General features: G+C 40.1%; 1 protein-coding gene across 1 annotated transcript; it reads right to left on the bottom strand.

Annotated features, from left to right (window-relative positions):
• Positions 1 to 6,592: 6,592 nt before the first annotated feature.
• On the bottom strand, positions 6,593 to 14,265 carry LOC308125137 (bMERB domain-containing protein 1). Its single transcript, XM_080488659.1, has 6 exons — positions 14,018 to 14,265; positions 11,350 to 11,470; positions 9,748 to 9,821; positions 8,754 to 8,868; positions 7,741 to 7,805; positions 6,593 to 7,200 (listed from the first exon to the last, which is right to left on the bottom strand). Exons 1-6 carry the CDS (start codon positions 14,094 to 14,096, stop codon positions 7,082 to 7,084), a joined length of 573 nt encoding a protein of 190 aa, XP_080344785.1. The 5' UTR covers positions 14,097 to 14,265; the 3' UTR covers positions 6,593 to 7,081.
• Between the last annotated feature and the right edge of the window lie 822 nt (positions 14,266 to 15,087).

The following is a 15,087-nucleotide window of genomic DNA, read 5'->3' as shown; positions in this document are numbered from 1 at the left end:
CACACACACACACACACACACACACACACACACACACACACACACACACACACACAGCTGCTCAATGTCTCCATCACGTCTCATGTCAGGGGAACTCATTTCAGTTCAGCAGCCACATAAGATCATTAAGATAAATTCAGTTTGATTTAATATATTTTGTTCTAAAGACAACACAGTTCAATTTTAATTTCTATTCAATTTGAGCAAGCGTCTGCAGAACCAGACTCAGAGGTGGAGACTTTCTGCTGTTCCGGTTCAGTTGAGGGGATAGAAAGAGAGAAAAGGATAGTGCAGAGACAGAGTGCAACAAGCAACAGATCGTCATGACAAAGCCCGCTGTCATGGCGAGTGAGAAAGGAGAGATTTCTCCCAGCAGTCTAAACCCATAGCAGCTTTCCCAGAAAATGGTCCAGGGTGACCTGAATCCGCCCCAACTCCACGCTTTATTAAATAGAAATGTTTTAGGATTAATCTTAAAGTAATAATCTATGAATAATCTTTAAATAACAACAACTAATAATATTTTTGTAAGAAATAACATTTAATAAATATCTTCTTACGTAACCAGGAAAAGTTGAAATTAAATAATAAAAAAAGGGATATTTCAATATATGTCATGTTTATCGATGCCATCTGGTGCAAAGTACAGAGAAAAGTCAAACTTGCATGTGACTTTCAGGTTTGCGGCTACAAAATATTCAACAAATGACTTGTTTTTCTCATCACAATGAGGCTCTTCTGAAGCCTCATTGGCGTAGTAGGCAGCGCGTCAGTCTCATAAGCTGAAGGTCGTGAGTTCACAGGGCACAAGCTTTAGGGCTTACCATGATTTACAAACTAGACATGTTTTTCAATTGCAACCATCTGGAAGTTCTAACTAAAAGTGTGAATGGCCTCCCATTACCAATCCCCACTCAAACTTATTTTGTCTTGCCTCACTCAAAACTATTCAAGTTATACTACACAAGTGTTCTCTGACACCCGTTTCTACTGAAGTACTGATGACCAGACAGTGTCATTCATTAAAAACCCTTAACTTTAGCTATAGCACTATTGTTTTTATTGTGAAGCGTTTTATTGTAAAAACTCAACGACCTCACAATGAGGCTCTTTCGAAGCCTCGTTGGCGCAGTAGGCAGCGCGTCAGTCTCATAATCTGAAGGTCGTGAGTTCGACCCTCACACGGGGCAGAGGTTTTAGGGAAAAGCATGATTTATGTTGTTGGTCAATTTCAAATCTTCATGCAACCATCTGGAAGTTAATAAATGTATGGAAGTGAATGTAATGAAATTATGAAAACACAACTGACAATCTTTGACATGTTTCCTCCTCATGACCATGACCCTGGCAGAAAGTGGCTGAGATGAGGTTTGACCTCAGAACCTTCATATTAAAATATCTACAACAAGTCTTGAATGTTGAAGGTGATGAATATTTGCATATCTTGCAGAGTTTTCAAAACGAGATTAGGTGAACTTCTTGAAACTTACAATGCGGGTAAATGCCAAGTAGAAGATCCCAGGTATTCCTTTTCAGCAGTTGTGATTTATTTTGTCTTGCCTCATTAAAAACTATTCAAGTATACTACACAAATATTCTCTGACACCCGTTTCTACTAAAGTACTGATGACCAGACAGTGTCATTCATTAAAAACCCTGTTCTACTATTGCACTGCAAGATACGCAAATATTCATCAAAAGGGACGATGGACTAATGAATCAAGTCTATGAGAAATGAAATTCCTTTTAGATTAGTGATATTACTACCACCCTAAAACATGCAGGACTTGTTGTACATCTTTCAATATGAAGTTTCTGAAGTCAAACCTCACCTCAGCCTCTTTTGGTCAGGGTCATGGTCATGAAGAAGAAACATGTCAAAGATTGTCAGCCGAACAGATACAGAGCGTCGCACTGGTCATCAAATGTAAATACTACAGGTAGAGATAACTGGCATGTTTGTTCAAATATTTGATATATCTTGCAGAGTTTTCAAAACGAGATTAGGTGAACTTCCTGACACTTTCAATGCGGGTAAAAGGCAATGAGCCACTGTGGGGAATGGTAACGACTGCCTTTCTAGATATTTGCGAGAACGAGAAAGTCGCAATTGTCCATCAATATGTCTAGTTAGTAAATCATGGTTTGCCCTAAAAAATGTGCCCCGTGTGAGGGTCGAACTCACGACCTTCAGATTATGAGACTGACGCGCTGCCTACTGCGCCAACGAGGCTTCAGAAGAGGCTAATAGTGAGGTCGTTGAGTTTTTACAACAAAGTGCTTCACAATAAAAACAATTGTGCTATAGCTAAAGATAACTTGCATTTCTTCTCATATGATCAGGATTACTTTTGACTTGCCTTTTGAAGATTTCAAGTGTAAATTAAAACTCTCAGTGTTTCACAATAACTAGGGATGTCCCGATCAGATCGGTAAATATCGGATCGGGGCCGATATTGGTGATTTGTGAGTGATCGGGAATCGGCAAATCCAGCCGATCAACCCGCCGATCTAAAAACAAAAAAAAAACACCACAACAGTCACGGACTAGAAGCTCCGGTCGAGCTGCAGAAGCTAGAAGCAGGCGGAGCGGGGCCATAGACCTATAAAACTAGAGTTATAATTAGTGGTTTATGTGTTTATGTGCAGAAGTCTACTTCTAAATTTCTACGTGGTCTGTCTTCTTCTGCGCTTTTGTGTTTGGTGAGTCACAGCGCCCCAAAAATTGACCTACAACATGTCTGGTTTGTAAAACCTCTGCCCCGTGTGAGGGTCGAACGCACGACCTTCAGATTATGAGACTGACGCGCTGCCTACTGCGCCAACGAGGCTTCAAAAGCCCGTCATTGTGAGGTCGTTGAGTTTTCACAATAAAGCTCTTCACAAGAAAAACAACCCTAACCCTATCTCTGATCCATGACATCAATACAATCTGAATGAATGCCACTGACTGGACATCAGTGCTTGAGTAGAAACGGGTGCCAGAGCACTTATTTATTTTTTTAAACTGTGCCACATTTGTAAGGAATGTGCAATTGTGGGATGAGCGTTGACCCTGGGTATGGAGAATCTGCAGAATCTTGCATTTGGTGCAAGTTAATCAACATGGGGATGTTGCATCTGAATAGAAGACTTTTCCTTACATATGTGGCTCAAACTCAAAGGGAAACATTGGCATTGAAAGTAAAAACAACCTAAAACCTGCCACAGCAATATAAATATACGTATCTGGAGAGACTATATCCTTCAAGTGAAAACACAGAATAAACAACATCCACTTACATTTGCGACTATTTGTGAAACAAGCACATAAAAGCAGAAGGGGTGATATGGCGAAGTTTGTCTATTCTCTAGGTTTCCTCCTACTGTCGTAAAACGCAAATCTGAATTGAGCGTAAAATTGCTCGTTGATGTCAACGTTATTATTTGTCTCGCTGTGTTTTTCCCTGATTGGCAACCGGTCCAGTGTGTATGACTCAAGCCAGATACAACCTTAAGTTAGATAAAGTGATCTAGAAAATGATTAAAAGGACATTACATGGTTATCTTTGTGGAATTATTAGGAAAAGGAGGAAAGCAGATGTTACCAACCATGCTCACATGTGAAATTAAGGATTAATATAGGAGTACTTTGGCTTTTACTTGAGTACTATTCCTCATGATGAAACATGACTATAAGCATAATTGCATTGAGTTCGGATTTTCAGTACTTTTTCCAGTTGCTCGTGCTCATCTCTGCCACATGGCTGTGCTGTTTGTTTGGCTCATACTTTATGGCTCGCCTCTTGTAAAAGAAGTTTGGTTTGAGAAATATGCACTCATTTATTTCACTGTTTCATTGCCTATGTTTTGGAGCACAGGATCAAGGAATATATTAAAGAGCAGTAGCTGTTAGCAGTAGCTCACATTCTGAAAAAAAAAAATCTTAATTAAAGCTCATTCAAATGACCAGAAATCAGAGAAAGAGAACACATATCATTAAGGTGTCCTCCAGGATATCATCAGTATGACTCTCCAATAACAAACAATAATCAAAAGCATGTTACACATTTGTAACTTGAGTATTTTCAAAAACAAACTATAATATCAAAAAACTGCCAGATATTATCTTTTTGACAATTCTTCTGCCATAAAATCTCTATGAATCCTCTCAAATTGGTAGTGAAATATATAAATGATGAATAATCAATTTTCTTCTGGCTCACCTGATTCCTGTTAATGTTTCAGTACAGAAACACTGCAAACCGCACAAACCTGTGGTGACAAAAAAAATAAATCCTCTTTTGAAGCAAAAACGCTTTGAATCTTTAGTGTAAATAAGAAGGGAGGAAGGTGTTGATTTCCAGGAAACAATCGACTGTTTTCTCACAGAAATGCCAGTCTGGGTGTCAATGACTGTGGTGAGAACGTGTGACTCACACACACGGTGACTCATGGCACAATGGAGATAATAGTTTTTACTCTCACCGCTGCTGCACAGCCCGCTGCAATGTTTACACCGGCGGCCGACGCAGCGCCACTCATTAAAAAGAACCATATGCACCACTGTGTGGGTGGTCACAGACAACAGATAAAACACACAGACTGCTTCTCCCTCCCTCATAAATACATAGACCGAGGACTTCTTTTTGTTCTGCATCAAAGCCGTTTCTAACCTGACAGACATTGTTTCATGTTGCAGGAACAGCGGATGGCTTGTGGTCACTGCCCGGTGAGGAAAATGTGTCCAACAGTCTTTTGAGGAACAGCGAGGCGATGTGCCAAGTGGGTGAACGTACCTTCACTGGCTGCACACAACAGGCCTGAAGCCGCATTACCACAAACAAATGAAGATAAATGTATGTAATGACCAACTCCTGTAGCACAGCTGGAAATAAAACAACTATATATTTTTATCTTTTGTGTGAGGTAATATGAGAAGACATAGTCATGTTGGTGCAGAATCCAATTGAACTTTGACCATGTATACATTAGGTGTTACCACCATCTTGCAATGATTTATAACCTTCTTCTTTTTTAATCAGTCTAAAAGTGCATCAGTAGTACTGAACCAATTCTATATTACAGGTTAATTGGTGTGTGTTGTCTATACGGTAACCTGGATTGGCTCCACCATCCTCAGACACTGAATCAGATAAAGTGGTAAAAAAGATGGATGGATAGTCAGTTAGTTGTTTCTATCAACTAAATAATTTGTATAAACTGGGTGCATGTGACTGACTATATAAAGTACACTGAGGCTACCAAAGCAGTATAACCTATACCCATAAAAGTGAATTGATCTTTGCGGATACAATACAAAGGAATAAAAGACAAAAAACAAAAACAAAACACAGTCCTTAAGTGACAGTGCATGACATCACCATTCCAGGAGCTGTTTACTATCTCTGGCGGCGCTGCGTACAGGAACCAGCAACGATTCCTCCAGCATCTAATTAGAGGGGCTTGTCCATATTCACAGTATGTAGCCCCTGATTAGTCTTCCCAGTCTGCAAATTAAATACAGTGCAAAGCATTGCTCATTGTGGTGCAGGTCTGTTTATCTGCAGCCAGCTGTGACGGCCGAAGCTGCCAAGAGCAGAGGAGCCATGAAACAGATCGCATTAGTGTCTGGGAGCGAGCCACAGCATGGACAATAGGGACAGTGTGTATAATTAAATACGTTTATCTCTGCTATTACTCACACAAATCTGGCTCCTGTTTGGCTTCATGTGTCCGTCAGGAACCTGCCGGAGGGGGTGAATCTCGTAAGGCTACGGCGTGAGTCATCAGTGACCACGGTGTGTGTGTGTTTAGTGTGTGAGTACGAGAGGCGAAGGAAGACAGCTGAGGTAAGTTATGTGGAACTGAAACCATCTGGTTTCCTCCTCACCACACTGAACAGTAATACCCTCAGCTGCCTACCCCCCCCCCCCCCCCCCCCCCCACACACACACACACATTCATCCTGTTGTCATGGCAGTAAGACTCAGGATGAAGGCAGGATGTTCAGTGGAGTAGGTCAGATGTTTACATTTCTGATTCTCCCCGTTTTCTGGAAACAATAAGCGCCTCGTGTGGCAGTACAGCAACCACAAATAGTATTAAACACATCATTTCCTGTCTCTTTAAGGGAACTGGGCTGGAGTGTCCCACACAATAAGCCAATAAATAAATACACGTAATCTCAGTTAAGTTAAACGAAGCAAATCGACGAATGGGGTTGTGAAAAAGCAAGAAATAGCAGAAAAATTTGTGATTTGAAAAAAGAAAAAGCTTTTGGGTTTGATTTGGGTGGTGTCGTGGTTAGCACTGTCACTGTGAGAGAAAACATGATTGATTCCGTTCTGTTGCCTTTGCTAATGTGGTGGTTTTAGGTATCAAGGTTTTAGGTTGAGGAATCAATGTAGTACTCCGAAAGGTTTACCAGAACTCGTCCAGTCACACCTGAGGATTCATCGTGCAGAAACTCCAGCGATCGATCCTACTTACTGAAGCAGTGAGGGGAGACCCGGAGCAGAGGAGGACAACAGGTGAAGTGTTCAGTGAAGCAGAATTCATCTTCCACCAGACTTATTAAGCCGTGAGCGCTTTGAGCACCATGACAACACATGAGCGGTAAAACTTTTTAATATGACAGCTCGGCAAAGATGCTACAATCATGAGTACACCCACTTTCTTTTGATCATGTGTGGAAATTCTCTTTACTTAAAAGATAAAGCGACATCAGTTACCTAATCAAATAATAGACCAACACTCAGTAAATGGCGAAGACTTTTTACTAAGTGTAGTATTCTATGCTTACACTGTGTGATATAGCACAAATGGATAATTGCACCGTCAGAGCCGCCTTGATAATATCCAATTATGTTAAACAGATAGGAGTCATTAGTTCATCCAGTCCGATTCCCTGCTGCTAGACATATGAACACAGTATTCCACAGCAGAGGATCACATGAAATATTCAAACACGTGATCTTTAATATACAGAGCACCTAATCTTTCTCGACAAGGGCAAACGCACAGCACACACATGAGAGCAGGGAGGGAAAGTGAACACATGTTTGCAGGAGCGGTCCACAGATTCCCGCTGCACGCGGCGTTACATGACGGAGCAGGTGAAGCCGCAGCAGTCTTTCAGTAGCCTGAGTCCAGTTTTGGTGATGAACGGCGTCGACGTCCGCTGCGATTTGGACGCTACTGTTTGATCTGGTGAAGCGTCTGAGTGTGGGGGGGGGGGGGGGGGGGGGGGGAAGACGTGGCGGGAAATGTTTACACACAAACAGCCTCCTTTGCACGAGTAGTCACATCTGAGAGTGTATTCGGACAGAGGAGGGGGATTTTCCAATGTAGATCCACCCTGCTTTGAGTTTTTCACAACTCGAGAATAATCTTTCTAGAAAATGTCACGGCAGCAATAAAAATGTGTTTCACACCGTTTTAACCCATAATAGCACACTCACTAAAATACTTGAACCTTGAAAATGTTCACTCTTTTAACAATCAAGTGTATATAAAGTCAAAAAAGTAAAATACAACTTTTCTATGTGACAAATAATTACAATTATTGCCATTAGAAAGTGACAAACGTACTAACATCTTTACTGGATTATCGTAAGATGTATTACAATCATCACACAATTCAAGAATACTTCCCATACTTTTAAATATCATCACTTATTTCACGAGTACTGAGATAAAAAGAAAAATGTGTCTAATATTTTTTTCATATTTTATTGGATTGATACCGGTCAGACTCACCTTTTGGAGCGTTTGGAAATTTGGACTGTAAGAAGGTAGCCATCTCTGTGTCTTCCTCTCTTTCCCTGTGGAAGATAAGAATTGTATTTTCTAAGTGAAGATGTAGTACTTCAGTCTGTCTCATGTCTTGTTATTCTTGGCTGTTTCCAAAGGAAACTCAATCTGCTGGCTGGACTGGAATATGTGCAGTCTATTGTGTGAATGCTGCGTCCACACAGCCCTCTTTTCATTTCCATTTTCAAGTCTATGTTTAATAATGAAAAAGAGGCAGCTGCTCGCATCCCTGCTATCTTTCAAGGAGTAATCAAAATGCCACTCAGATATAGGGTTTTTTTTTTCGCCAATAAGCATCGCCTGCTGTCAGCCGTGGTGGATAAACGTCAAACCACAAGCAAATAATGTGAATGATGGAGGCTCAATATTATTATTCTTTCTGGGTAACTGTACAGATGGACTGATAAACAATCACATGAGGGAGCTGCAGGATGAGGAGCAAAGAAATATCCATCCACACATACATACATCCATCCATCCATCCACCCATGACACTTGCGGTACAAGATAATTAGCAGTATGGCACAAATACCATCTTATGAACCTTGTTTGAATTTTACTAACCAGATTGACAAAGATTTTACACTTGAACTCAAACAAATAGGAACCGTGTTTATAATTGTCACAATCTACAGGAAAGTAATCCATCAAATAAATAGTAATTAAATATTAGAAGGATGTGGCTCTTTGGTATGTCAAAGATTAGCGACAAAATTGATTTGATTGCATTGCTATTTGTTTTTATTGTGGCCAGACACTCCTGTCGTTTGTCTTTATGACCAAAAATGTACAAGCACACGAAAAAACAAACAAACGCATCACGCATTAAAATAAAAAGCTTTGTTTTCCTCAACAAATCTCTTATGTTTGTGGCTTCTTCTCTCTTGCTATCTCGACCACACCTCAGGGAACTTTGACGAAGGAAACAAGCAGTGTTCTATGTCAAAGCCTTTTCTCACCTCAGCCTTTCAAACTCCACGTCCTCCACGAGGAAGTCCCTGGTCTCCACCAGCTTGGTGATCTGCTGCAGCAGCTCCTCTTCCTTCTCTCTGTCCTCCTTTGACTTTTCTTTATCTGTGGAACAATCACACGACAAGACTGAAATAAAATACCAAATAGGTTTGAATATAACATATAAGATCAGCCTGATTATAAGACGCCTCACTCTCCTTTGGTGCATGATCAATGCGGGTTGTTGTGCATTAGTGATCTGCAGTGGAGGGGTCATTCGTTTTTGTACATTTCATTGTAGTCACAGCTATGCGGGTGAAAACCGTCTTTTTCGACTTGTTAAAAAATAAACTATAAAATATTCTAAAGGTCCAGTTGCAGCACCCTCAGCCAAACTTGTCTGAGGCTTTGTGGTTTCATACAGTTTTATTTACATCTTTAGGGCCACTCTAGATTTTCTTTCCATCATGCACTTAAAGAAAAAAGACGAAATGTCGAGAATGAAGTGGAAACTTCTCCTCTGATCAATCCCTGATACTCATAGGCGTCGATCCCGTGGCTGATCCCCTACAGAATCGCATTAAGGCCACTCATGATATAGAATAAGTGCATGATGAAAAGAATGAAATGTAACTCCTGCCATTTTGTTCTTCCTTAGAAATGTTGTCACCATGGCGACAAGATAAAAAGTGAGGAGAACACCAAAGCATTGCTGAAACTTTTGACTTCAGTGCTACAACCACAGCTCTGGACTTTATATTGCACCCAACACTTACTGTACTAATCCCTTTTTTCAGTTGCCACAGCAACCGGCTCCTGCCATTTAAAGCTAATGTACAGGGGAAATGTGGTCTGAACATAGTCAGACAAAGGACCACGGGAATAAGAGAAAAGCCTTGAGAAGGTAACATTTATCCAAGATGATGACTTGCCTCTGTTTACAGCTTTGTCTCAGACTGATGTCTTTCCATTAAAGCTTGAGATGCAGCACCTTTATTTTACCTGGAAGTGAGACAAGTTTCTGCAGCTCCTGCTTCAGCCTGGTGATTTCTTTGCAGAGCTGAATGTCGTCCATCCTATGTGGTAAAATAAACAGTCAGGGAAAATGCTCCACCGGCTGAGGCCAGTGCAAAACTATCATCATATTGAACTTTCAAACACGTGGAGCGACACCGGCCTCCCTATTCAACATTCCGTGTAAATACAAAGGATTTTGCACGTCACGTACAGGCGCCAGTGATCAAACAGACAAGGATGACTCAGATTTTGAGCACTGATGACAGCAAGGTCTTCCAGTTTATTAGCTGCAATAACATGGACACACTGCCCTCCCAATGATTGTATCAGAGCTCATTTCACACTCTGAAACTGACGGCGAAACATTGGGAGGCGCTCGCACGAGTGTCACCCACATGTGCACCTCCGTGGGCTTCCGTCAGACTATTACCGGATATATTTTGAGGGGCTGGTTTAATGAAATGAATTATACTTGAGTGCACTTCAGCTGTGTGTATTTCAGGATGATGATGAGATGCAGCTGCAAGTGGAGATCGTCTGGCCCGTATAAACAATCAGAACCGCCGCAGCTGCTGGATGATGTGAATGAAATGAAAACAAAAATAACAATCCTACTTAGGAGAGCAGTCGGTTGTTTCATTGATACACTGATTGGCGCTCTCGCAGTGATAATGAGATTCGTTTGTTAGCTTAGCACAAATTCTAACCAAGAACTTCTCGAAGTAAATAGATTATAATTGAATATTAACTTAAAGTAAAAGAGATGTTCCATCAAAACAAACAAACCAGGAAGTGTTCATATCTCATTTTAATATAAAATGCAAGATGGAAATGACAGCGCCTCCCGTTTCCCTCCGCTGGATGTGGCTGAACTTGAAAGAAGATGAAAGTGGAAGCTGACATGCGTCATCGCGAACTGCAACACGGACCGCGCTTGTGCACAACGAAACAAGAAGAGATGTTATCCATTTCCCCGACTGGTGGCGTGGCCACACTGTGCAGCACTGAACTCTCCTTCATGTAGCAAAAATAATGAAGAAATCCCCACAGAAACAGTGAAGTAATTAAAAGCAAGCATGAGAGAGAAAGGGCATCTTTGAAGATCGTAAAAGTGTGTGTGTGTGTGTGTGGTGTGTGTGTGTGTGTGTGTGTGTGTGTGTTTCCCTTTGTGCACATGGCTGCTTCCACATTGAGTGGCTGACAGTTTCTGTGCTGCGTCGGACTGCTGGCAGCTTCTGGATGTATTCAGATCCCTGCAGTGCCGTTTTAAAGTGTGTGTGTGTGTGTGTGTGTGTGTGTGTGTGTGTGTGTGTGTGTGTGTGTGTGTGTGTGTGTGTGTGTGTGTGTGTGTGTGTGTGTGTGTGTGTGTGTGTGTGTGGTGGCAGCAGAGGACCAAACAGTCGTCCCTCGTGTCAAATCATAAAAGCAAACTCAGTCCTCGGGGGTCGACTGTCACAAAAGTCCTTCAATCCCCCCCAAAAAACCCAGACAAGCATGAATCATTAAGAAAAAAAGAAAGAAAAGTGTTTGTATCTTTGCTTGCATTGTGTTTAAATGTGAAAGTCCTGGTTAGAAAGCAGATCTCACATGTATCTGAGCTCCGACTCCCTCCGGACCAGGATGTCTCGTATCCGATCGATTCTGAAGAGCTCGCCTTCGATGTCCTCCACTGTGATCGTGGAGTCGGCCATCGACACGACGTCTTCTTCTGGAAAAACAGACAGAAAATAATCCCAAAAGTGTGTGATTAGGACAGTGTGTGTCCAAATGGACACACAAAACTTTTATTTTTTGCACTTTGCTATTTTTGGTCATCGGCAGCAACATTTTCCGGGGATTACCTATATTGTGAAACTTTTACAAAGTGTGTAACTTTCACGAAGACAATGTAAAGTTCTTGTGTCACATTAACATATTTATTAGAGGAAGAAGCACTATGTTGTTTTTTCTACTTCATGTGTGCCAGTGTTATTCCTTACTTTCCCAAAATCAGTGATGCAATCAGCTTATTGCTCTTTACTTTTTTTCACAAGTGAATATTTGAGACAAAGTTGTTGTCTTATATATTTTTTTTTACCATTTCACTAAACTCCTGTTTACTGGATTATGAACGCCTGATTAATTCTCCAGAAAGCAACACGAAAGATTAAAATAGTAGCTGCATGCTGTTATTCAGCTGCGTTTTCTTCACAAACCTGTAAAGATTTTAGAGCTTCTTCTCTCATATGACTGAATGAGAGAATTAGTAATTAGAAGAAAACACAGTGATAACAGCTCGGATAACATGTACTTAATAATAAGAGAAGCCGAAGAAAGGAAGACAAATGGGACAATCAGATCAACTGTTGTTTTAAGTGGATCGATTTGACTTATTTCGTCGGGCAAATGCAAAGTTATGATCGTTAGGGAACCATCAACACTATTCAAAGTGGGAGATGAAACTCAGTCATGTGACTAATATATCATAATTATTCATCCTCCAGGAATCAGTTTGCTGTGAATGGCTAAAACTTGCATGTACTATATACTATGTATTTAAAGAAAAGAATAAACAAAAACAAAAAATAAGCCAATTTTGTACTTGAGTTGTACATTAAGTTGATGCTGCTTAAAATGATCTATTAAATATCAATACTGACATAGTTATTTGGGGTTTCAGGGTAATTCAGGGTAATTGCAAATCAAACACTGACAGAGGGATCAAATCCAGCATGCTGATGTGAACTGATCAGAACTGTGAGGATTCTTCCCCTGATCATCACTACACCTCCCCTCCTCCCCCTCCTCCTCCTCCTCCTCCTCTTCTTCCTCCTCCTCCAGTGAGTCACCCAGCAGAGCTCTGATTGGCTTTTAATTACCTGACCTCTCGTGAAAAGACATCACAATACACACCGACTCACTCAGAGAGACACATGCAACGCCACAATTCCACCACAACACTCCGCTGCAGGTCTGCTCCCACAAGCATGTTTGTTATCAGCAGGGAGCTTTTATGATCTCCAGTTAAACGTTCTTCAAACAGCCTTTTTCTCCATTCAGTCCGAACCGTTCCCGGCTTTTAATTTCCCACCGTCGCCTTTGATTACTCGTGTTTGTGTGAAAGTTTTTGTGTGAACCTGAATCCTCGAAGCGGTCTGCTTTGTTTCCACTTCCCAAAGCCGGCAGGAGCTTTTGCAGCAGCCTGATAATGAACCTTTCTTTTGAAAGCATGCAGGCCAGCGGCTCCCCGCGAGGACTGGAAACACTCATTAAGACCAGCAAGCATTGTTACATGAGCAACACAACATGCAGTCCTGTTATGTACTGCTATGGCTGGGTAATTAGAAAAAAAATAAACAAGCTGTTTTTTTTGTTTTTTTAACTACTTTGAGATTGTTAAAAATGTCACGGGGACAAGATGGATATTTTGAGACAGAAAGAATAAAGATATATCGTTAACAGTTTGACTATATGTTATCTGAAACTGTTTAGTAGCTATTGTATAAAACAGGAAAACCCGATATTAAAAAAAATCAACATAAGTTGTGCAGTTCAGGATTGAAAAAATAAATATTTTATCTTAAATGAAAATAAAAAAGTGGCCACCATCAAAAATAACAGATCAACTTTGATTTCTAGGATTATAAGATGTACATATGTGTCTGTATGACAGTTAAATGGAACATGAAGCGTAACAATAACTTTGAAAATGGTCAAAAATCTATTCTACATTGTTGTGAAAAGACATTTCAGAAGTCACAAGAATTTTATTGTTATAAATCCTTATAAATATTGTTGAGAAATATTTAATCTGCATATATTTCACAATTCATAGCTTAAAAAATTTCTAGGAATTGAATAAATGAATCTATGGATTTTTTTTAGACTGTAATCCTTTTAGGCTACTGACTTCTGAAGTCATATATCATATGCTAACTAGTACACATAGTATGTATGATGAAGCATTTTTCCGCCTGTATCCAAGTTTAAAACACCGATCTCATGTGATAAGGGAAGTAAGACATTCAAAATTATTATATTTTGTTTGGAGAATGAGTGTTTAAGTTGTTAAATGCTGTCACTTGCCTGATAATATGAAGTCAAGTCTAATGAAAATTAGAATTTCTTTCAAAAAGATTACATTTGCATATAAGACCCTGGGCATTAACAGCTTTAACACCAGGCCTGTGAACACCTGGAGTTTCATTACATCCTTCCTTTTTTTTTCTTCTTCATGCAATTAATCATTGATTTTTAAAGTCATAAAGAAACTCACTTGGTTTCTGCGTCTCTACGTCCACCTGCGTGTTTTCCAACGCTCCGTACTGTTGAGACGATTTTCTCTCTTTTTCCATCTTTTCGTTCCTCGGAGGTAAAGAGGAAACTCACAGGTGATGCTCATGCGGCGGGGGAGCGACTTTTTAGAGGTTCGAGTTCACGCAGCATCGCAGAAACACGTGAGGAAACGTGAGAGGAGGATGAGGGATGAAGCTCCAGCTGATGCTGCTGAATGAATGAATGAATGGATGGATGGATGCAGCTGAACAGAGGCGCCTCCTACTGGCGGCGACACGTTATAACAACACACCTTTAGTTCAGTAGACGGAGTAGAAGAACTTTAACTTGAGTAAAAGTCTTCAAGTACAACAGTAAACAGAAGGGAAACTTAATTTTATTAGTGCATAAAGCAGCTTATCCTTTTATAGAGTGCTTGTTGAAATACTTGGAAATTGAACATATTTATTAGAGAGTGTTAGGATAGTGTAAATATGAGTGAATTATGTCCCACCTAATGGGATGAAATGTGTTAAAGTAACTGAACTGAATAAAATCACACATTCGTGGCTTGGTTATTTTTCACAAAGGATTTCTGTAATTAACACAATATTGAGCTGCACTGTTGTAATGCCTGTTGTGTATAAATTTTACCCTAAAATCACTAGTGTGTTGAGTGTTCTCATGATAACACTTTTAATAGTAATAATTAAGCAGTCTCACTGAAGGGAAGTAGTGCTCTACCAAGAGGAAATATGTAAAGACATTAAATTAATAAGGATTAATCATGAGCGATGACGCAGGTAATGATTCAACTTGTATTCATGGTTTGGAGGCAGATTATTATTTTGTAAATTAAAATAAACATAAACCGAATAGACTACATAAATTATACTAAGAATACAATTTGCATTTTTTATGTCAACTGAGGGAGGAAGTCTTAACGTTAAAACATTATTGCATTTATTTACTCTTAAATTTATCACCGACTGCAGCTTATAGCCGTTGAACTCAAACTGCAACACTGACTTGTCCTAATAGAGGTTAAAAGATGGATTTGGCCAGAATATG

This window comes from Lipophrys pholis, assembly GCF_963383615.2.
Source record: "Lipophrys pholis genome assembly, chromosome: 19".
NCBI classification, from domain to species: Eukaryota; Metazoa; Chordata; class Actinopteri; order Blenniiformes; family Blenniidae; genus Lipophrys; species Lipophrys pholis.
The sequence above is the reverse complement of the archived record's forward strand: the minus strand, read 5'-3'. Positions and strand labels throughout refer to the sequence as shown.